Source organism: Pinus tabuliformis, chromosome 1_2 (genome assembly GCF_031772625.1).
Source record: "Pinus tabuliformis cultivar Carrire ecotype Pingquan chromosome 1_2, CPIR1, whole genome shotgun sequence".
Taxonomy (NCBI): domain Eukaryota; kingdom Viridiplantae; phylum Streptophyta; class Pinopsida; order Pinales; family Pinaceae; genus Pinus; species Pinus tabuliformis.
Window position 1 is genome coordinate 1,240,670,824 of NC_142298.1, and position 25,048 is coordinate 1,240,695,871.

General features: G+C 38.2%; 1 protein-coding gene across 1 annotated transcript in view; it reads right to left on the reverse strand.

The window, feature by feature from the left end:
- Positions 1-18,178: 18,178 nt before the first annotated feature.
- LOC149210732 (DEAD-box ATP-dependent RNA helicase 38-like) overlaps positions 18,179-25,048 on the reverse strand; it is a 68,494-nt gene continuing 61,624 nt past the window's right edge. The window contains exons 4-8 of the mRNA XM_089396771.1: positions 21,255-21,320; positions 19,352-19,753; positions 19,094-19,205; positions 18,879-18,964; positions 18,179-18,662 (exon numbers count right to left, since the gene is read on the reverse strand). Of these exons, the coding sequence (XP_089252897.1) occupies positions 18,603-18,662; positions 18,879-18,964; positions 19,094-19,205; positions 19,352-19,753; positions 21,255-21,320 (726 nt within the window). The 3' untranslated portion in view covers positions 18,179-18,602. The remainder of the gene's footprint in view (positions 18,663-18,878; positions 18,965-19,093; positions 19,206-19,351; positions 19,754-21,254; positions 21,321-25,048) is intronic.

Consider the following 25,048-nt stretch of genomic DNA (forward strand, 5'->3'; position numbering starts at 1 on the left):
CATTTGTCCAAAAAGACTTTTTCAGATTCTGCATTTGAAAGTTTGGTCAACTGCTTGTAGTCAAGTGATAAATTCCATTTTTGAGCCTCATCTCTCATATTAAGCACCATTGGAATCTTCCAATATGTCCCATGTGTGGACTTGTATCTTTGTATGAATTCTTCAATAGTAGGACCATCATCTTTTCCTGTAAAATATAGAATCGCCATGAAGAGGGTTTGAGAAAAAATTCGCTTACTTGGTGAAAATTTGAAATTGTCACAGTTTAGTCAATATTGCTCAGAATCCCTATTATGACCTATTTTTAGAAATGGAACAATCATTCTGCATCTACCCATGTGATAGAAATCTTGATCCAGGTACTAGAATTTCAGATCTGCGCTGCTACTCTCCCGTCGTCACCAAAATTTCTTAAAAAAGAGCTGATTTTAAATCAGCGATATCTCCCTCATCCGGACTCCGATTCGACTGATTTTTCTTTTTGAAAATTAGGTATTTTTTCACAAATATTCCAGATCTACAATTATATTTTGCAGATAGTGCACCAGGACGTCCAGATCTGCGCCGCAAACTCGCTGCCCTGAAAAATTGTCTGCAACCCCACTGATTTTTTTATCAGCGATATCTCCTTCATCCGGACTCTGATTCAACCGATTTTTTTTTAAATCGGCTATTTTTTCACAAATAATATAGATCTGCAATCAGATTTTGCAGTTCTTGCACCAAAATATACAGATCTGATCTGCAAACTCGCCCCCCCCCCCCCCCCCCCCGAAATCCTGCAAAAATTTAAAAAATCTCCACTTTTGTGCCCAAGAAAGTGCTCTGATACCACTTGTTATAGATCTAATCCAGAAATATATGATAATATAAATAAACCCAAGAATAACAAGATCAAAATAGATAGAAATGCTTCTTTATTGATATCAAAACCCTTAAGGTAGGGCAACACCATACATTCACTCCTTAAGGAAGGAGAACACTCCACAAGCCATATGCCTATTCATACAATAATCCTTCACTCTCTTCCTTGACTTGGAGTCTCTAGCCTCTATATAGGCCTCATACATACAATACCATGGGTCATTACCATGGTTCTTTCATATCATCAACTAATACCATGAGCCCATTACATTATTACTAACTACTTGTGGTCCCTTACATGATATGGGTTAACCACCTTATTTATTACTATGGCCCATCCCATTATTACATTATTACCTTGGGTACCTCCCTTGGTACCCCATATTATCCCCCCTAGGTATATAACATTATCCTCCTTTCATCAAGACAGTTCCCATAACATACCCACTAGCATTTGTCTCCACTACGAAGGGTTGTTGCAAGTTTGGTAATGTCAGAACTGGTGATTAATTGATCATTTCCCCACTAGAAACTCTTGCCACTTTTTGATATGGCATGGAGTGGTGTTACTACGACTAAAAACAAGGCTATGAATATCCATAGGAACTACATTGCCCAAACAAAACTCCTGACATCACAAACATTAGGCACTAACTATTTCATGATGGTCTCATCTTCGCAAGATCTATTTTTAGCGCTCCCCCACCTATCACATACCTTAGATACACCAAAGATTGTTGTGCATACTCATACTTCTTGAGATTTGTTAGTTGTTGGTGCTTCTTTAATGTCTCCAACACCAACGTCAAAAGTGAGATATGCTCCTCCCAATTAGAACTGTATGCTAGTATATCATCCAATAGATAATAACAAATGAATTTACAACAAGGTATAACATAACATTCATTAACCTCATAAATTTCGCTAAGGCATTGCATAGGTCAAATGGCATGACTAACCACTCATACAAACATTGCTTAATTTTGAAGGTGATTTCCAGATATCTTCTTCTCTGACTTGAGTCTAGTGATAATTGAATTCTAAGTGTAGCTTGGTGAAATATTTTGCTTATTTCCACTGATATAGCAGATCATCTATTATGTGTAGGAGGTACCTATTCTTGAGCATGATTTTGTTCAACACCCTGTAATCAATACACATTTGCCAAGTCCCAATTTTTCTGACACTATGATGATGGGTTACCCACATGGTGATGTACTCGATTGAATGACACCTTGTTCCAATATCTATTTCAACAATTTCTTAACCTCCCTTGCTTCTATAACATATTGTTTGTATAACCCAATGTTTTTCACTGGGAAGTCCGACAATAGCTAGAACTCGTGCTCCACTTCCCTCTTGAGTGGCAACCCTTTAAACTCCTGGAAGACAACCCTGTATGCAGGTAGAAAGTGTTTTGACTTGTGTTTTTGTTACTCAATACACCCCTCCAGGGATACCTTTTCTCTTACTGACTCTTTTATAGATTGACTATCTCTTAAAAACAATAAAACAAATTTCTTGCTAGAATTGATTAGTTTCTTAGCTTGATTGACACTTACCAATGAAAATTTTGACTTGGCTCTGTGTGTGTTGTTGGTGAATGATTTTCTATTCTTGACGAGCTAGTACAAATTGTCTCTCCACATGAAGATTGCATTCCACATATACATGTATGAACTTCCAAATATCACTCCATATACATCATGGGTAACTACATCTAGTTATACTTCATCAATAAAATTACCATGGATAGAAAAACTAATTATGCACTATATTGTTACCTTAACTCTGCATCTTTATTTACCCATCCTAATGGGTATGGTCTTGGAAGATCACACAAACTTCCAATCCCAATTCGTTGATTGGTTCTACTACAATGAGATTCGACTATGATCCTGAGTCAAACAAAACATCAATCTTTGTTTTCTTGAAATGTATCTTTATGTGGAAGAGTTTGGTTATTTCTTTCGCTCCCTATTGTTGGAGGCTACTCAGATTCACCTCCTTTTGCATTGACATATAAAGGATCTTCTTATCCACATCCAAGTTGCTTTCGACTTGGTTGCTCAAATTAGTGGCCATGAGATTTTTCTTATTATCTTTCCTTTTGTTCTTTGGGTTAAGCTCTGGCTACAACTTCCAACACTTCTTTGTATGACCGTCAATATTACAATATTGTTTGATCCTTGCACTTGTGCAATATGGTTGTTGCCTTTTTATATTTCCCCCCCTTTCAACTCTTCTTCCCCTCCTTAGAAGTGTCTTGATGCTCCTACTTCGATCCACTTGATTTGTCTTTCTTTTGGCCTATGTTCTACAAGTAGTATGCCAGTACAAGCCTTGTCCATCGATCTGGGCTTAAACATCAATTATTTCTACAAATGGTTGCGTAAATCTCCCAGATACTTGAAGTGTACATTTGGGTATTTTAAGGAGATACCCAACATTATGGCCATCTTTCTAAACTTTGTAGTGTACCCCTGTACACTTTGCCCCTACTTTTGTCTGATGTAGTGCCACGTGATCCATTGGTCCTTTACATACTCAATAGGGTAAAATTGTGACTTTATAAGGGTTTTAATGTCCTCCCACTTAATCCCTAGAGGATCTCCTTCCAACCTCAAGGTCTTCGTGTGGCTTTCCCGCCATGTTAGGGCATGGCCCTCTAATTTCAACTGCGCAAATGAAATCATTTGTTCTTTCCCTATATGATGAACACTAAAATAATTTTTTAATTGATGCAACTAGTATTTAGCTTCAGAATGTCAATCTCACTTTGGTACAGTTTGATATCGACCTTCACTTCCATTTTGAACAATGTTTGTGAATGGTTCACGACATTCAAACCGGTTTAATCCTTTTCGAGTCCTTTCTTGGCTCGCTCTCTATTTCTTCATGATCTCTTGATGTTCCCTCTGTGGAGATTCACATTAGGCCTTATGTCTGCAACTTGTCCTTCCACCCGTGAAAACCTCTCCTCTGTAAGATCAAGATGGTTATTCACAGGTTCATCAATCATGACTAAGGTTTTATGAATTTTGGCTTAGCCGATCTAGATTCCTCGCAAATTTTCATAATATACTCAAAGAAGCATGTTTTGATATCAATATGATACATAAACTACTGTGGATATTCCACTATAAAGTTCATCACAACAGAGCTGATGAATTATACTTAAAATTTCAAAATCTACACTATGATAGTTTATTTCTCTTTAATTTTCTGGATATGTAAATCACTATTTATTGCATATGCATGCAAATTATAATTATGTAGAAAATAGAGAACAACAAAATAAAAACTCAAAAAACCATTATTGAAACAAAATACAACCTAACAAACGCTTTAAGGAGAAAACCTAGTTAGAAGGTGAAGTCGCTTCGTTCTCTTTCTCTGAATAGAAAACGGTCGAGAATAAAAAAGTAGGGTATGAGGCCTATAGGCTACTACAATACACAAATCCGCTTTGTATGATCTCTCCCAATCCTTTTTGACTACTTTGTTCATTTATGGAACAAATAACCCCTTTTCCTCCTAGTGTCTAGTTATAATACGTCTCAATAGTCTACTCGTGGTTATGTTTAACTCCCTCAACTCTTAACTAGAGTTACAATATAGACTCTTCTAGATTCATTTTCATCGTGATCATGTGGCTAGCCCATTTTTCCATAAGTAATGGGGGCTGACATGGCATCCTCTCGAATTATGGTGGACATAACAGGAAGGTCATGATGGGAATTGATTGATATTATTCATTAGGTAACTCATGTTTATATATACAAAAATAAAAAACGGATCAGTTCATCTTCTAGATGACTGTCCAGTTCACCCATCCGTTTCGGATTAGGTGTCAACATTCCCCCCCTTAATCTAAAGGGATGTTGGTGAGTCCAAGCATCGTTCTGAATCTTTCAAGCTTTTCTCTTCCAAGCACTTCGGTGAAGATCTCTGCAATTTTCTCATTTGTGGAACAATGACGGAGATGGATTGTTTTGGCCTCAACATGATGTCGGATCAGATGATATTTAGTATTGATGTGCTTAGTACGATCATGGAACTTTGGATTCTTGGCCAACTTTATTGCAGATGTGTTATCAATCATGAGTGGAGTAGATTGTATTTGTTTTACTTGCAAATCTTCAAGAATTTTCCTGAGCCACACAATTTCTTTTGTTGCTTCAGCTGCTGCCACGTATTCTGCTTCTGTTGTGGAATCTGCTGGTACTGATTGTTTGCGTAATCTCCAGGAGGCAGCTCCTGATCCAAGACTCATAGCATATCCTGAAGTAGATACCCCAGTTTCTTTGTCTCCATCGAAGTCTGAATCAGAGTATCCAATCAAGTTGAAGTCGTCCACCTGTGTATACTTGATTCCAAGGTCTTGAGTTCCCTTCAAGTACCTTAGAATTCTTTTTGCAGCAGACCAATGTCCCTCACAAGGCTTTTGCATAACCCTGGAGAGGATTCCAACAGCAAATGAAATGTCTGGTCTGGTAGTAGTGAGGTAGATGAGACTTCCTACAAGATGTCTATACTTTGTTGCATCCTCAAATTCCTTTCCTTCAATAGATGTGAGCTTCAAGTTTTGTTCCATTGGAGTAGAAAGGGGATTGCACTCTGTCATGCCAAATCTGTTTAACAAATCTCCAATGTATTTCTTTTGAGAAAGAAATATGGACTTTGGATGTTGGGTTACTTCAATGCCAAGATAGTAATGAACATAGCCCAAATCAGTCATTTCAAAAAAAATTCCTAATTCTTTCTTTATGGATGCAATATAGCTTTCATTGTTCCCTATCATTAAAAGATCATCTACATATACCACAAGATATACAACTGTTTTGCCAACTTTCTTGACAAATAAAGTTGCATCATCAAGATCAAAATGTTTGAAGTTGAGTTTCAGAAGATGCTCAGTTAGTTTTTCATACCAGGCTCGTGGTGCTTGTTTGAGGCCATACAAGGACTTCACAAGTTTGCATACTTTGTGTTCATGTCCTTTCACAGCAAATCCTTCAGGCTGGGACATAAAAACATTCTCTTTTAGATCTCCATTCAAGAATGCAGTTTTTACATCCATTTGATGGACTTTCCAACCGTTCTGAGCAGCTAGTGCAAAGAGTGTCCGGATGGTGGCCCATTTTGTTGTGGGAGCAAAAGTTTCCTCATAATCGACCCCTTCCTTCTGTGCAAAACCTTTTGCCACAAGCCTAGCTTTGTGCTTGTCAAGTGAGCCATCAGCTTTGTACTTGTTCCTGTAGACCCACTTGCAGCCAATTGGTTTGGTTCCAAATGGAGGATCAACCAGCTTCCAAGTGCCATTCTTTATGAGGGCATCATATTCCTTCTGCATCGCTTCTTTCCATTCATCATGAGAAGCAGCTTCTTTGAAGGAAGTTGGTTCAAAATCTGTAGACAAGTTCAATTCACAATCATAAGTAACATCCATATCAACAGGTGAATTAGAGTTATCTACATCACCTCCATCTTGTCGGTTTGTATTTCTGGTTCCTGTTTTTCCAATTTCATCAGGATGAACACTTTCAAGTGTCTTTGTCAGCCACTTTGGAGGACCTTTCTGAGATGGTCCAGGCTGTTCTGTTGATTGAGTTGGGACTGAATCAAGATTAAGTCTCCCAATTCTATCAATTACATCACTTAAAGCATCATCCGTTGTTGGAGTGTCATGCAGGGGAGATTGTTCTTCAGAAGGAGATTCCACATGTTGATCTAGTATAGGAATCCCCCCTTCAAGATGTGGAATCTGATTATCAAACTCTTGGAATGATTTTGGTTTTGTGAATCTATCCAAGCGATCAAGTTGCCGCTCAACAACACTATCAGATTTGGATGATTCAAGAAAAATGACATCTCTAGATAAAACAAACTTTTTATTTACTTCATCATAAAGGCGGTATGCTTTAGATGTGTTTGAATACCCCAGGAAGATACACTTACGACTTCTAGCACCAAGTTTGTTTCTATGTACCTTTGGTATTAACGCATAACAGGTGGAACCAAATATCCTGAGATGTTTTACCGAAGGAACATGTCCATACCACAATTCATAAGGAGACTTGTTTCTTATAGCACTAGATGGACATCTATTCTTTATATATGCAGCACATAGAACAGCATCAGCCCAAAACATTGTCTTTACATTTTTGAAGCAAAGCATGGATCTTACCATATTCAAAATTGTTCTGTTCATTCTTTCAGCTACACCATTCCGTTGAGGATTATAAGGCACAGTTGTTTGATGTTTAATCCCATGTTGGCGAAGATAGTGTTCAAATTCATTTGATGTATATTCTTTTCCATTATCAGTGCGAATAGACCCAATATGAGATTGTGCATCATTTTCAATCCATTTATGAAAATTCTTGAATGTTTGAAAAGCATCAGATTTGTTCTTCAAAAAATAAACCCAACACATTCTGGTGTAATCATCAATAAATGCCATGATATATTTATTTCCATTTGCAGAAGAAACAGGCATTGGACCACATAAATCTGAATGAATAAGTTCAAGCTTCATATGTGCTCTTGAATGTGAATCATGAAAAGACGGTTTGTTGTGCTTTCCTAGAATGCAAGCATCACATTGTTTATGTTTTCTAGGAATTGTAGGCAAACCAGCAACACCATTTTTCTTCAACAAGCGGACGCTATCATAGTTTAAATGTCCAAATCTAGCATGCCATAATAAACTTGATGGAAGTGCACCTTCTTCATGATGAGAAATATATGAGAAATGTTGTGCATGAGCAGAGGTTCCTTGCAGTTTAAGAAGTCTTTCTTCTTCTATACCCCTCATGACAAGTGAGTGGTCAGATGCCTTTCTTACCTCAAGCTTGCCATCAAACATGTGAATGGAGTGACCTTGCTGGCGGATGTGGACCATGGAAAGCAAGTTTCTCTTGAGCTGTGGGAGATATAGAACATGATCCAGAAGAAAGTCTGGAAGACCAGGCAGTTTAAGCCTGATTGTGCCAAGCCCTGATGGCTTGATTTTTTACTAATCTGCAAAGTATACTACTCCATCAACATTGTCAGTGAAATCTTCAAAGAAATCTTTCCTATGAGTCATATGACAGGTTGCTCCTGAATCAAGCAACCAGTCATTTTTCGAAGAAGCAAGTGAAGCATTAAACAGATCTTCATTTACTCCAATGTTACATTGTGCCTCAATATAGTGAGCGGATTCAGGTGCTTTACCTTTGTCTGTGTCATCAGTTTTACCTTTCTGCTGATTTCTTCTCTGCTCAACCTTATCCCATGGTAGCTTGCATGTAGAAGCATCATGTGATCCATTTCGTTTGCAGCGAATGCAATGCAGATCTGCCTTTTCTGCTTGAGGATGTCTGCCCCCCCTGCCTCTGAAGTATCTTCCTCTTCCTCTTCGTCCACCTCTTCCTCTTGTAGAATCTTGAGCAGGATGCTTTTCTTTATGAGCAAGGCAAACAGTCTCTTCAAAAGATTCAGGGACTGTTTTCTTTCCAAAGGCTTTCTCTCTTTCAGCAAACTTTTTCACAAGAGTGTCAAAGGTTATATCTTTAAGATTTCCATTTGCTTGTAAAGACTCAAGATAATTAGAGTAGGTAGGATAGAGTGCTTTGAGAAAGGCAATAAGAGAGATATCCAGCTCAACCTTAGTGGATTTAATATCATGCATTATAGACTTTATTTCAGATGCAAGAGCAAGAGGATCATTATTTTTCAGTTCAAGAGTGAAGAGTTTAATCATAAGTTGAACAACTTCAAGTGCAGAATGTGTATCATAGAGTTCTTTCAGCTTTTGTAAAGCTTCAAAGGCATTGGAATAGGATGAAATATGACGACTTACTTCCTCATTTACAGATGTTGCGATTAATGCATAGGCTTTGCTGTTCTTGTTTTCCCAAATAACAAGTTCTTTATCTGATGTAGGCTGCACAGGGTCTTTGTCTTCTTCTCCGACACACACTCCTTTCCACAGCTCATTGTAGATGAGGGTGTGTTTTACCATCCGAGACCATTCTGAATAGTTCTCCTTGCCAGTGAGAACTATTCCTACCATAGAAATGATTGAATGCATTCTGTAAAAAAAATATCTCTGCCAAAAAACTTTTGTTGAGAGAAAAAAAAATCCTTATATGATAGCCTTATGCATTTTATTTTTCTTCTAACATTTCATCAGCATTTCTTATATCACCATTTCTTTATATCACTTCCACAATATTATGTTTTGAGAAAAAAGAGGGCGCTCAACATATATCACTGCTACAATATTATGTTTTGAAAAAAGAGGGCGCTCAAGATATCTCTTCAACATATATCACTGCTACAATATTATGTTTTGAAAAAAGAGGGCGCTCATATATCACTGCTACAATATATATATCAATGCAATTGAAAAAATGCGCAATGATGACTTCACTATATCAGTTCACTTCACTGTATTAATATTTCAATTCCCGCAATTTCAAAGGCCACTTGCAGCCAGGTCACGCACAGATCATAAAATAAAGCACAAAATTTTTGAAAAAATATCTCTCACTGTAATTCAAAGCCAACAATCCCCGCAGCTTTGTGTCACAGCAATTCGCTTCAATAGAATCTTATCAAAAACGCAGCGATACCACAGTTCTGAAGTGGGAAATCTTCAATAGAATCTCATCAAAAACGCAGCGATAACACAGCAATTCCATGGGAAATCTTGAGTATTACGATACAGATAGATACACAAGCATGCGCTTCAATAGAATCTCATCAAAAACGCAGCGTAACCATAGTTCTTACAAAAACGCAGTCGATGCTACAGTTCAAAAAACGCAGCGAATAATAAAACTGAGGGTATGGTTTTTGAATGGATCGATGGAGGACGCAGGGACATTGAAATCATCCGAAAAACCCAAGAATGCAAATCAGCATTCACGTATTTTACCACAGCTATCAGTCGAGCACTCAAGCCCGCGGTCTCTCAAATAAGTGATGCTGAGTTAACCAATTTGGGAGACACCGTAGAAGAAATAGCAGAGCGGTTTATTCAGAATGAGCGAAGGACATTCAAAGGGACGGAATGGCAGTGTAATCCCTCAAACCCAAAAATTATTGAAAGAAAATTTCACTTGAAGGCGGCACCAAAATGCAAGTAAACCATTTCAGAGCCGAAAGATTCTGGAAAAAAAAAATCACAGTTTAAACGCCTCAGACTCAGGCCATGGTAACGGCTCTCTGTCTGGAGATGCATTCAATTAGAAACGCATCAACGCTTATGCGCATTCAATATCAATCACTGAGAACAACGCACATTCAGCAGCATAATTATGGATAGTGCACAGTCTTCAGGACAGAGGCGCAGTCTCTGGCAGTCAAAGAGCGCGGGGCATTCAATAAAAATCAGAAACGTATTGCAGTCAGGGAATCGCTCAGGATGAGGCAGCGCTCAGCAGGAGTTACACTATTTTGGGACTTGTGCTCTGATACCATGTCAGGCCAGGGTAACTCCACATTGAACGAGAGACAAAACTGATTGATATTATTCATTAGGTAACTCATGTTTATATATACAAAAATAAAAAACGGATCAGTTCATCTTCTAGATGACTGTCCAATTCACCCATCCGTTTCGGATTAGGTGTCAACAGGAATCACAATTGTCGTTAGACCAAAACCCACAGGAGTTAGTGAACGATTGCATTGCTAGAGATAAGGATTCGGGAGAGGTGGTTAGTCCATGTGATCCAGATGGATGTTGGTGGCCACCCACCTATCCCACTTGGACCCCCACAACTCTCTTTCAGTTTTTCAGTTTCTTTAGTTGTAGCACAATTTACTATTTTTAGCAGTTTTTCGGGTCCTGAACTTCTGGAGCCATTTTGAGGCTCTATACAACGTTTTTTGGGAAAACTGGGAGCAACATCGGTCCATGAAGTAGATTTTTTTAATGAGGTAAATTGCACGTCAAACGGAGATCGTATGCCAAATTTATGACCCTAGGAAGTTGATGTACCAAAACAGGGCCCATAGTTTGGTGTTTCATCTCCTCGGGTTAGGTTTTTGGATGTCTAGGGTTTTACATTGTCTCTCAACAATAGATAGGCCTTTGAGCCTCATTGTAAGACAGTTCAAAGGCATGTAGCCGCCACATCTCTTCTCATAAGCTACCATCGCCCTAACTAGTTTATTCCCATTTTTGTTTGTAAGCATATTTCAGTATTTTATATTAATGAAATAAAGTATTATTTATTTTGCATCTCTGTATTTCTGGTTATATAGGTAATTTGTTGCATACCTGTTTAAATCTAGATCAGTGGTATCAGAACAGTCTGCTCTTTCTCTGTTTTTCTTTGCGTCTCCCCAACGAGGTCGAGATATAAGGAGTTACGGCTTGAATTGGTAGATCCTTTGCAAGACCAGCCTGGCAAATCCTGACGGCCTCCCATGGCGGATGAAAAGAAAGACGAGTGGACAGGAGATCCTATCAAAATCTTGCTCGAAGAGGCCCTCGAGCGATAAAGGAACGCGATGATGGACAACTTTGCCCAGATCCTCCAGAGGCGACCCAGGGGCGACGCATCTGCTTCCAATAGCTACTCTGGAAACGCCACACCCTTTAAGGTACGAGTTAACTTTGAAATCCCCATATTTGAGGGTCAAATAGACGCATATGTCATAGATAAATGGTTAAATCTACTAGATTGTTATTTTTTTGTTCATGATTTTTCCAACCGGGAAAAGGTCACTTTTGCACTTCTCAAAGCAACCCCCCACTTTTGTACAAGCTCACTATTTTTTGCCACACCCACATGGAATTCATTACAGGATGCCATCAAGGAGCAGTACTACCCTGTCAAAGGCTATGAGGATAAATACATAAAGTGGACCATGCTGCAGTAGGGAAGTGACCAAGATGTGTCGGAGTTAACAATGTTTTTCATACCCTTCGCACAAAATTCGGTATCAAGGCTTTTGAGTTGCATTTGGTACTCAAATACCGCGGCTACCTACATAGATACATTCAGGACGAGATGGAGTTCTTAAACATCTCCTCACTCGGCACGACATAGCGATACGTTGTCAAGATTGAGCAGAAGTTTAAACAAAAGAAGCGAGACTTTGGATCTGCGAATCCGAAGAACAAAGGACAAAACCAAGGCAGGGTGACCCAAGACAACCCATCAAAGCTGCAAGAAAAGAACAACACCACAAAGTCAAAGAAAGACATAGTAAAGTGGTGTGAGTTCCATAAGAACCCCACTCACAACACAAGTGAGTGTCGAACCAAGTAGCCCTAGTGGCCGAGTTGAAGGCTTCAAAATCAGATGCATGTTCCGACCCTGAGTCAGAACCCGACAGAGGGAATGACAAATGGAACCAAATCATTGATGCGGAGCCCAATGCCACTGTTGCCATCACCAAGGTCCAGAAGAACGAGCCCGAAGATCCAAAGGAGGGGGAGCGCCTTTTCCACTCACAAATGTGGTGAAGGGTTTGCCGATGCAATTCATTGTCGACAATGTCAGCCAAATGAACCTCATTTCAGCAAAGGTCATGAAGCCGCTGGGACTACTAGCCATACCACACCCACAACCATAAAACATCGGGTGGTTTCACTAAGGGCGAGATCTTTGAGTCTGCCGACAATGTCGCCTTCCCTACAGCATCAAGCCCTTCACAAATAAGGTATTGTGTGATGTTGCACCGCTTGATGTTTGTGATGTATTATTAGGCCAACCATACTTGCATAAGCGACATGTTGTGTATGAGTCAAGGCCTCGTGCTGTTACTATTTCTTCGTGTAACACATTATACAAGATACCAAAGGTAGCCCCACCTACCACCACTTCTTTGATCTCTGCTAAGAAAAGCAGTAAGATCATATCCCAGACTAGGAAAATTATTTTCTATCTGGTTCGCTCTCAAAGTGAGAGGAAGATCGTAGCCACATCCATGGCCCCCGGGAAGGGTTCCTCCACGCAGCAGAAGCAAGTGGATACGGTCATGAAAGAAGACAGGGACATCTTCTCCACACCCATAGGGGTACCATTGCACTGTCAAGTCAAGCATTCGTCTGATCTGACTTCCGGAGCACCTGTACCCAACAGGCCAATCTATCGCCACTCCATTCTGGAAAAAACCAAGTACAAGCAGCGATATGATCAACATCAGGTACCACACAAGTTTCAAGTGGACAACAAAATCTGGTTGCATCTGTAGAAAGAATGCCTTACAATAACGCATCAAAAGCTCATACCACTCTGATATGGCCCTTATTGTTGATCTAGATTGTCATTGATGTCAATATGGAAATATTTTGGATAGTAAATAATGATGTGAAGCCATGCAGAGTAGATTAGTGAAGCAACAGGAGCAGGAAGAGTTCATAAAAATCCATCAAAGAAGAGCTATCGGAAGAAGAGTTATCGGAGCATAGAAGAACTATTGGAAGAAGAGCTATCGGAGCAGAGTATCAGATAGGAGTAAAGAGAAACCACAGGAGCGACGAGCCAAGACAATGCAGATCTATCACATATGCCAAGAGTAAGAGCCATATCGGAGGAAGTAATGAACCCCCGATTGTGATATGAGTTACGGACCTGATGGTCCCATTACAACACGCCCTAAAAAATATCGCATCCACCATATCGCTAGCCTTAAAACCTTGTCACATACAAATTTTTCGATTGCTATATAATATGCAGACCCACTGGACCATTATAATTCACCTTAATGAAATATATCGTCGGCCTATTGGAACGTTCATATCGCAAATCATAAGGGATGTATATCCAAAACCTCTGATTGTGATAACATTGTGGACCCACTGCACCATTATAGTATGACTGAATGAAATATCGCATCCGCAATAATCGCAAGTTTCAAAGGGATGTCAAAATGCTGATTACGATATAATACGTGGACCCAATAGCTCCATAGAATATACCTTTATGTAGTATCGCGTCCAGGTATCGGGGAATTTATGCAAATCATAAGGGTTGTCACCGCCGAAACGCCGATTGCGATAAGACTTGTGAACCAGACCGCCGACTGCGATAAGACTTGTGAACCCAACCGTCAATTGCGATAAGACTTGTGAACCCGACGGATCTATTAACGACGGTTTAATATTATATCGTGTATGCTTCATCGGCAGTATGAATATCGGCCATGTTACATCAATGATGTTAAGAATTGCGATTTCGAGAGTTCAGATAATTGCAATTGTGATTAACGTGGCATGTGGGACCTCCATGTGGGCCTTGTGAATATTAAAAATGGCCTCTCTGATATATTGTGTAATAAGAGACCTCTGAAAAGTTGCGATTGTGATTAGCGGTGATGTGGCAAATGAGGACCACTAGACTTCTATTATAATATCGATATAGCCTCTCCTATAATGCGATTTTTGTAAAAGGGCTAAGTTATAATTGAATATTAACAAAAGGCCCTTCGATATATTTTAATATACCACCTCATGCACAAGTCGGCCCCTCCACCAATGAACGGGTCATTTCATTTATTGGCAAAACTCATATATATATACATGTTGAAATGCTTCACTTGAGGTAGGTCATTCGCGCATCGATTACAATGAGAAGAAGTAACAGTTCACAACTCATGAACTTGAAGGAACAGAGGAAGCCAAAGATGGAGCGAGAAGGAAGAAAGTTGAAGGTCCAGCAGGAAAGAAGGAAGTTGAAGATCTAGCAGGAAAGAAGGAAGCCGAAGGACGAGCAACTCTGTTAATCTAACCTTTGAAAGGCTCAGACCAGTGATGAATTAATCAAGTACATAACACAACCTGAAGAACGATTATGTGAAGGGAAAAATATAGTTTCATCTGACATCGTTTGAAAGGAGCAGTAGCTAGCACCAGCATTGAAGCGTTTGTGACTTTGTTTTTGGGAAGTAAGAGATCGTGATAGCAGGAACAGTGAGAAGCAATCACCCCTGAAACAGTTACCACAACAGTAAAGAACAGAGGGTTGAAAACAGAGAATTCCCTTTGTGCAGATATTGAGGACAGCTCAACTTATCAAAGATATCTTGTTGAAAATCATCAACAGACCTTGGAAACATTGTTGGAAATCATGATGGCTATTTAAAATCATCACGAGGTAACTTCTACAGACTCTGTTTGGGCAATATGAAGAATTCTTAAGACTCCTTCATATGAAGACAGGTTGTCATTGATATAGCAGTGAAGCTATAGATTGACATAATTCAGCGAAGAATATTTTGGGAGCAGAGAATTACTATCAAACATATCTAGACAAAATATAACAGAGGGTTGGTGCCCTGAAGGTTGGAACCTCGAACAAACAAGGTAGGTGCCTTGAAAGATAGGGTCGGAGCCCTTGGGGCTGGTGCCTCAGAATTAGAAGGATTGGTGTCCTTGGAGTTGTTGCTCCTAAATCCAAGGTTGGTGCCTTGACAAGACAGGGTTGGTGCCCTAGAGGTTGGAGCCTCACAAAAAGTCCAAGTTGGTGCTCGACAACAAGTTGAAGCCTGGGAATTTGAAGATCGGTGTCTTCATCTAGGATTGGAGCCCTATATACATTGTATTTGATTCATTGTAAAGATTATATTAATAAAAGCATTTATTCCTATTGTTCATTTTTTGTTCTAAATATAAGTGATCTAACTGGTAAAAGTAACAATTCAAAAGGAACCCCCCCCAGTATTTCCAACACTTGCACCATTACCAAGGTTGTGGGAAACAATGTTTTGGAGCACAACATTCCCCCATTATTTTGCTTGCCTCGAGTGTTCAATGTGGATTGCCCTCGACCATGCTTCCCACCATCACTGGACACATCTGAGGTTGTAGAACAACCCACCAAGGACAAAGTTCAGCAGAAGTTTCCTCATCTCATGGAGGAACTCAATGCAATGGGGACCATTGCTTCCTAAGGGGGGAGGAATGATCCAGGTGGATGTTGGTGGCCACCCACCTATCCCACTTGGACCCCCACAACTGTCTCTTTCGGTTTTTCAGTTTCCTTAATTATAGCATAGTTTACTATTTTTAGCAATTTTTCGAGTCCTCGACTTCTAGAGCCGTTTTGAAGCCCTAAACGATGTTTTTTGGGGAAAACTAGGAACAACATGGGTACAAAGACCGATATTGTTCATCCAAAAGTTGTAGTCCTCAGACAAATCTTTCTAATGAGGTATTGTGCACGTCAAACAGAGATCGTATGCCAAAGTTACAACCCCAAGAAGTTGATGTACCAATTTTACCCAAACGGGGCCCATAGTTTGGCACTTCATCTCCTAGGGTTAGGTTTTTGGATGTTTAGAGTTTTACATTGTTTCTCAACAATAGATAGGCCTTCGAGCCTCATTGTAAGACAGTTCAGAGGCATATAGCCGCCACATCTCTTCTCAGAGATAAGCTACCATCGCCCTAGCTGGTTTATTTCCATATATGTTTGTAAGCATATTTCAGTGTTTTACATTAATTAAATGAAGTATTATTTCTGATGCATCTGTATATTTTTGGTTATATCTGTAATTTGTTGTGTTCCTGTTTAAATCTGGATCACCATGTCACGAAACACAATGGGAGTGTTGGTTTATCCAATGTCCAACAATCTCCCCCCAGCACGAACCAGGTGTGTATCTAACTTGTGACCTACACTCTAATACCATTTGTTGGGAATTACAATTGTCGTTAGACCAAAACCCACAAGTGTTAGTCAATGATCACATCGCCAGAGCGAAGGATCGACCAGACGCAAATAGTCCATGTCATGAAACACACGAGGAGCATTGAGTTATCTAAATGCTGAAAAGGGCAACTTCCAAGTCGCATAATTTTATCATATGGTCTTTGATTAAAGCGATTTTTGCATCATTGGAAAAATATATGTAGAATAGGAGGAAAATGTGTAGCGCTGAAACATCAATTTTTTACCCTAAAAAAACGTCATTTAATGCCTCAAAATGCTCCCACAAAGTTTCATACCTCAATTTGCCAAACTAGGTCATGTTGGTAAAAATGGTCCTATGAGTCGGAAAGCATCAAGATGGATGACAAACAATATAATGATCCAATTTGAATCACAAGGCTTGGGAAATCCATAAAGCCTTAACATAGATGTAAGTACTTAAATGTGACATAAATACAAAGGGTTGGACTCTAAATCCTATTGGCAATTTATGCGAAATTCAGGGTTTGGACTTCAATCTAGTGTTTAAGTTTTGTGAGGTTGTTTCATTTGAGTTACCCAAGGAGAGGTGTATTGGGCCTTGAATTCTCCCTAAGGTTGGGTTGAGAAACGTCATAGGGCATGATGGGTGCATGGATATAATATTGTTGTGGTTGGAAGGAAAATGTTATAGTGTTAGTGTTTTGGCTTCATTAAATTTGGAGAGAAATTTATTTGATAAGTTAGTTTTCTAGTATGTCGCTTATTAATAAAATAATCAAACAAGGATCAAGGCTAACCTTCTCTACATTGCCTACCAGTATTGGTGTGGTGGACATAATATTGTTGTGGTTGGGAGATACGTGGTATAGGTTTGTTAGAATTGGAGAGATATCTCCTCGTAAGTTAGTTTTCCAATCCGTTGTATACTAATAAAATATTCGAAGAGTTATTAATCTCAGATTACAATTAGAAAGCATCCTTTCACGCCTCTAAAAGGATTCAATCGACTTGTTCAAAATGTTGGCACTTGCTTCATTGACAATTCATCGAGTTTTCAACATCCACAATATCTTTTGATCCAAAACATTTAATTCTCTTTCCTGCATTAAGTTACCATTTTATAAAGCAGACACTTACAATTTTGTGCCTCAAGCCACATTTGTCCATGCCAATTTCGAGTAGTCACCATAATGTTAAGGATCAAACCAATCATTCTTCTCGTGAATGATTTACCTGCATCATATTAACAATTTAAAATGTGCATACAAAATGCACGCTTCCAAACCTAGCTAGGAAATCCCATCTAGCTCTGACGTAAATGCAAGTGTTAAAAATATAAATAAAGGATAATTAGGTTACTGTATGGCCTCATAAGTTCACTTGTGCTTTTGCAAAAAAGAGGCAATGCTTGTTTCAATGTTTTGCTGTTTGAAAGCTTCAGAGAAACCAAGTTAAATGCCAAACTATGTTATTATAAAGGATTCATGGCTATGACTAGCACAGAGGAATGCCATTGCAGCTTGAAAAGTAGGTCATCAGTGATCCTCGAATACTCATAATTACAGATAGATTGTGGAGCCATTTACAAATGCAGAAATAATACCAACTTCCTATTAAGCATGTTCACATAAAGAAAAAGTCAAACGAACATGGAGAACTAAAACCAAGCGTACAAAATACAGTTGGAAGATTGCATGTTAACTGGGAGATCACAGAGATCACAAGTTCAACGCCTGTAACAATAATAAGTTTTCTACACTCAAAAGCACAATAGAATGGTTTCCAATCCAATATGAAACCAGAAATAATGAGAAAATTCTTATCAAAAGAGAAATGTCTTACTTGCATGATAGGCATGGATGGCATCAATCATACCTCTGATGCATTTACATGGCTAAATATTGCCTCAAGAACTGAAACAGATTAAACACAATTATATGGTCCCCAGTACCAAACCCAAGCCAACATGACCGGAATTTTATTTGCAAACGCAATTGCAAATCATTTTTTTTAAATGCCAAAGTTTGTTCGCAGACAAGCTGAATTACAGTATGAACAAAAGTTTAATCTGAAGATTCAAAGAAGGTGTGCTACTTATGCAAGCCCTGCATCTTTCAAGACAGCTTCAAAAGCATCTTCACTATTCCAAGGTACCTGCATGGCCCAACAATAATTGACCCATTTATAAAAATTGGATCTCTGTAAAGAACAATAATTTCCCACATTCCAACATCTTGAATACAAAAGGTTAGGCATAGAAACCCTTCATGGGTAAAGATATCTCAACCCTTCGGTACTACAAGATGAGGTGAAGAAAAAACAATGCTATAGGTTCAGTCGAGCTACTAAATCAGGATGCTACTAACTTACCTCAGGTACCTGTCGCTGAAAATATCTTTCTATCTTGCTCATTGTTTGCTCATCTCGGTCAGTGCAAATGAAATTAAAAGCCGCTCCTGTAAAGCAAAAAAATAAATAGCCCATTATAGATTTTGGATAAAATTAAATGTCATTGGCTCAAATTGTAGGTGTCTACGTAAGAAGCAGGGAAGGCACTGTGCATGTTTGAGACAGGAGAAACACACCCTTGCGACCAAAACGTCCACTTCGACCAATTCGATGCAAGTATACTTCATAATCAGGGTCATATGGATGAGAATGTTTAATAGGGAGATCAAAATTCACAACCAGGGTTACCTGTCATAAGATTCCTTTTATTAGCTTCTTAACTATTGCAAGATGTCATAAAACGCTAAGGCAGACAGTGAAAGATGCTTCAACAAAGAAATCCTCTAAACAAGAAGCATACAACATTAAGTGCGAAGAAAACATTGAAAGCAAACCTGTGCTTGATCAAAACCCCGTGCAAGCACATCAGTTGATATAAGAATCTTTGTCAGTCCTGTTCTGAATTCCTTAATTACACGATCCCTGTCATCCAGCTTAAGTCCACCTTGAATAGAAGTGCACTTGTAACCCTCTGCTTCTAACTTGCTATGCAACATACTTGCATTCTCTCTGGTGCGGACAAAGATTATTGACTGCCCAAGTTTTTCAGCCAGTGGGAAAATTTTGTCCTTTAAAACCTCTACTTTAGCAAGTTCATCTGGACATTTCACTACATACTGCTTGATTACATCTAAAGACAACTCTTCCTTTTTCACAAACACCTGATTTGCTTTTGAAATTACCCTAGTTGTGAACTGCTTGACATTCTCATCGTAGGTTGCTGAAAAGAGGAGAATCTGCAATACACGCAACGAAGATACATAAGGTTCACAATAAGTAATCTCCAACATTGGAACGACAAAGCCCTTACCATAAATGATACATCTAAGAAGAGAAACAAAATCCTAAAAGACCGCATTTATGCTACAAAAAATCTATAGAAACAAATATTAGGAGTATTTACGAATTAAGATACCAGGATGCAGATCTGGATACAAATGTTGAGTTAACGACTGTAAGATTGATCATTGTTGTGAACATCTCGATAATATCCCGATTTTATCTCGAAATCACGATTTTTTGACCTAGCCGATGTTTGCCAATTTAAAAAAATATTTTTATGGTATCTTAATTTTGCCGATGTTCGCCGATTTTTTACTGATATTTTCCCGATTTTTACGATTTTTTGGTTTTTCGGACCCTTGCCAATTTTATCCCGATGCCGATGTTTGCAACATTGAGATTCACTCACTTGTTGGGCATTGAAAAAGATAAGAATAGCCTCCAAATATTCAGAAGATTCACTAGTAGTCATCAAATGGGTAAAAAAGAAATTCACAGTGAGAAATTTTGTATTACAATCTGTGGTAGATAAGATTCTTGGATTGTCATGTTCTTCTGATCAAATATCCTTTCATCATGTGTACAGAGAGAGGAACAGTATTGTAGATGGCTTGTCCAGGGAAGTAATTTTGATGACTTGTGGAGAAGGGATTATACGAGAAATCACCCAGAGGCATATTTCTGAATACACTCACCCACCGTTCTATTACATCTGTATTTTTAAGACAAGAAAAGCCTGCATGCTTTGGAATAGCATACTTTTGTGATTTATCTGGAAGACTGTAACTGGGGACTTACTTGATGAACTGTTGTTTTTATTTGCAAGCCAGAAGAGGATATATATATAGTACTGTTTAGATCTTCCTGAAAAGGCTATGATGATAAGAGATGGGCTCATGTGTTAACATATTCATGCCAGTGTTTTTTTTTGGGCACATTCTATTCTAGAAGTTATCATTATGCAAAGTCCAAAAAAAGGCTATCAGAACATTTAGTAGCAGAAAGACATATTGTTGTCAGCTAATACACGAACGTTGGGACAAACGATAGAAAATCCACAGGAACATCACGTGCGCTCATTGAGAAAACCTCCTAAACTTATTGTCAACTAACAATACTTAAACAACACTCTTCCTCCAATCCCCAGTCACAAAAATACCATTCTGTAGGATAGATTTATATATAATGGAGATTTGCAGCTTAAAAGCTGCTAATGAGAAGATAATAGACATCAATAAAGATTATATTTATCAGAATCAGCTAAAACATATAGAATCAAACATGACTACTGCTGTCAGCTTAAAAATGGACAATGAAACTTGAGAAGAGAAACACAGAATACAATACATTAAATGAGCTTTCCAGGAGCAATCTACAGAAACAGCTTCTCACTTACCTTTCCAACAACTAAACTGGAGAATTACATATGTACAATAAAATAGAAATCCCACATACCTGACAATCATCTCGATTTTTCTGAATGTCCTTTATAATTCTCAGGGAATCATCTTGAAACCCGTCCTGATTCAGAAATTAAAGCGTCACTATACAATGAATTTGTATAAGGAAAAAAATAAATACTGCAACCACACCTTAAATTTAAACAAACAAGTTTTGAACAGAAACAAATTACACTTCCCACAGCTGCTAAAGACCACAAAACCACTGAATTGATCAGTGCCCTCAACAAATTTTTGCACCTCTCCGAAAATGTAGCCAAAGAATATTTTGATATTTTTATCAGTTTAAATCTAGCAATGCCTGTTATACGCATTCATAATTGTAACTTACGTTAAGATATAACTTACTGTAACAAAACCAGTCATACGTCTTTGTTCACTATCTCTGAGATATAAGAAAACTCCAGACGATTAAGGATAAAGATTATGCGACCTAGTAATGTATGTCTTATCTAGATCTCTTATGTTTTTTTAATTTTTGCTGCAAAAGTGCATCATGTCATTATCCAATAATGAAAAGCAGACAGATCACCCAAAGCGATTCTATAAAAAGCTAATGCACATGACACTAGGACACGAAACACAGGACCTGTCAATGAGTATCCGACATGGAACACGTCAACCCCCAAAATGGGACACAAGGGATACATTTTCTATATATATGTATCAATTGGGTTTATCTCAGATGGTTGGGAGGAATGATTGTTATACTCCCTGCCCAGAATATCTTACACTTAGCTATGGGCTGGAGGGTAGGGTGCTTGGTTACATGGGGAAGGAAAAAAAATATATCCATATATGTGTGTCTGCACACACACATACACACATATATCTACAGAAAGAGAGAGAGAGGTGATAAAAATTATATATATTAAAAAAGTACACAAAATGAAATATCGATGTAAAGATCCAAATTTTTTAAGCATTTACAAAATATTGATACAGCTAGTTACTACATCCATGATGATCCAACACAAGATTTTAGAATATTCAATACTCATAAAACATAGGTTACAAAATGAAATATCGATGTAAAGATCCAAATATTTTAAGCATTTACAAAATATTGATACAGCTAGTGACTACATCCATGATGATCTAACATGAGGATTTAGAATATTCAATACTCATAAAACATAGATTTAGAAATTAGAGCCATAAAATGCAGTTTTCTCATTCAGTGATTTGTATCATCAAAATCAAAATGTAATCAGCAGCTATTGAATCATTGATACTATAGATGGGAATGCCAATGGCAAATACAAAACAAGGTAGATACCAGAACTATTGATGGAAGAATCTAATAGCTCATTAGTCATGTTCCTCCATGTTAGAATCATCAAGATCACCACCATGTCCACTGCTCTCTCCATCTTCTCCCTCCTACTCTATATCCAATCCAAGATTTGGATCTGCTAGTGTAGAGGATGACCCTTCAAGAGGATCACCATCATTAAAAGTGACTAACATTGGCACATGTTTATTAAGATCCAAGTTGGCTATTGCCATCTCAACGCTATTGCCCAAATCCATATCATCTAAAAATATATCTCATATATGTCTACCTCTTCAACCATAAGTCAAATGACACCAGATCAAAGGACACAAGACATGAAGGAGACATTGATACAAGTACTTGACATGGGGCACATTGATCCCTCTTACCCACCCAAGTGGGTAACCTCTAGGTGAAATTTCTTCTCATTTAGCTTGCCAGCCAACAGCCCTATGTTGATCCACAAATAACTAGCCTCAGATGCCTCCCATATGTTCTCTAGCTAGTGATTTATTCCATCTAGTCTTTCATGATTCATCCAATAAAGGTAGGTCGTCAAATATGAGGTACATTAACCATTTTTGTAATGAAGCTTTCATTTAATGTTTAAAGTCATTCTAGTATGTGTCACAATTTCAACTGGATGATTGACCTTTTTTTCCTTAAAACCAGTGTGGAAAAAGTCCCGAAAAAGTCGCGATTAATCCTAAAATTCCGATTTTTGGCCAAAATGATTAAATCGCACGATTTTTTGGTGACTTGTTGGCAAATGAAAAAATCGTGATTTTTTCGTATTAATCACGAGTCTACCCAAAAAGTCGGCCTCCCTTCTCAAGCGCCTCCTTCAACAAAAAACACTTTCCGAAGAACAACAAAAATGGATTGAAAAATTTGTCGCCTTTAACATGGAGATACTACATAAAAAGGGAAAAGACAATGTAGTAGCAGATGCCCTATCTAAGAAGGACGAAGAACCAACATTACTTGCAATCTCAGTTGTTGTTCCTCAATGGCTTAATGAGATTCGAAGTGAGTATGCCAAGGATCCAGAAATAACCACGATAATCAATTACCTTCCAGACAACTCAAAGTTTGAATGGAAGAACAATATTCTATGGTACAAAGGAAGAATCTATCTAAATTCAAACTCCAAGTTTAAATCCAAGATACTCAATGAGTCACATGATTCGCTGTTAGCTAGACATGTAGGATTCTTTAAAACTTACTACAATGCACGTCAATCATTCTTTTGGAAGGGGATGAGTCGCAATATTCAGAAATATGTAGCAGAATGTGACAAATGTCAAAGAAATAAAAGTGAAAATATTATGAAACCTGAATTACTTCACCCCTTAAACATTCTAAATCAGAAATGGGAATAAATATCAATGGACTTTATTGAGGGATTACATGTATCTGAGGGCAAGGATAAGATTTTTGTAGTAGTCGACAGACTCACCAAAAATGCTCACTTTATTGCAATGAAGAAATCAAACTCAGCTAAACAAATCGTTGAGATATTTTGCAAAAATATTTATAAATTACATGGTTTTCCGAAAGTCATTTTGAGTGATAGAGATGCCAAATTTAAGAGTAATTTCTGGAAGGAATTGTTCAACCATATAAGAACCTACCTAAATATGAGTTCGCTTACCACCCTCAAACAGATGGACAAACGGAGGTTGTCAATAAATGTTTGGAAGCCTACCTACATTGTTATGCTATAGAAAAACAAAATAAGTGGGTTCAGTGGTTGCATCTCGCTGAATGCTGGTATAATTCTACTTATCATATGTCAGCAAAATGACTCCATTCCAAGTTTTGTATGGGTACGAACCTCTGAAATGGAAGGATCTAGCTACCGGCCAGACAAATCTACCAACTATTAAAAACCAACTAGAAGAAACCCAAAAAATCGTCCAAACCCTAAAAGAAAATTTAAATGCAAGAAACCGTATGAAGCAACAAGCTGACCGAAACAGAACCGAGAGAGAATTTTAAGTTGGAGAACGGGTATTTGTAAAGCTCCAGCCATACAAACAGTTGTCCTTGAAACAAAAAGGAAAAAATAAATTGGCACCGAAGTTCTATGGACCATACCAGATCAACAAAAAGATCAGCCAAGTTGCATATAGTTTAAGCCTTCCGGATAAAAGTCGTGTTCACAACGTCTTCCATGTATTCTACCTTAAAAGGGCACTGGGAGACCATCAATCAGCACAAACAACACTTCCATCCTTAGATGATAAAGGAAGGGTCATTTTAGAACCAACAGGTCTCATATCCGCCAGAGAAAAGAAACATCGATCTCATGTAATCAAGGAATACTTGATCAAGTGGAAGGACTTACCAGAAGAAGAAGCTTCTTGGGAGACTGAAGCATTTCGTCAATAACATCCGTCGTTACATATACTTTGAGAACAAAGCATTTTTTGGGAGGAAGGCAATGTTATATAAAAATTAGTTAATTAGTAGTTATTAGGCAAAGGGCACATTCACCAAGAGGCACCCAA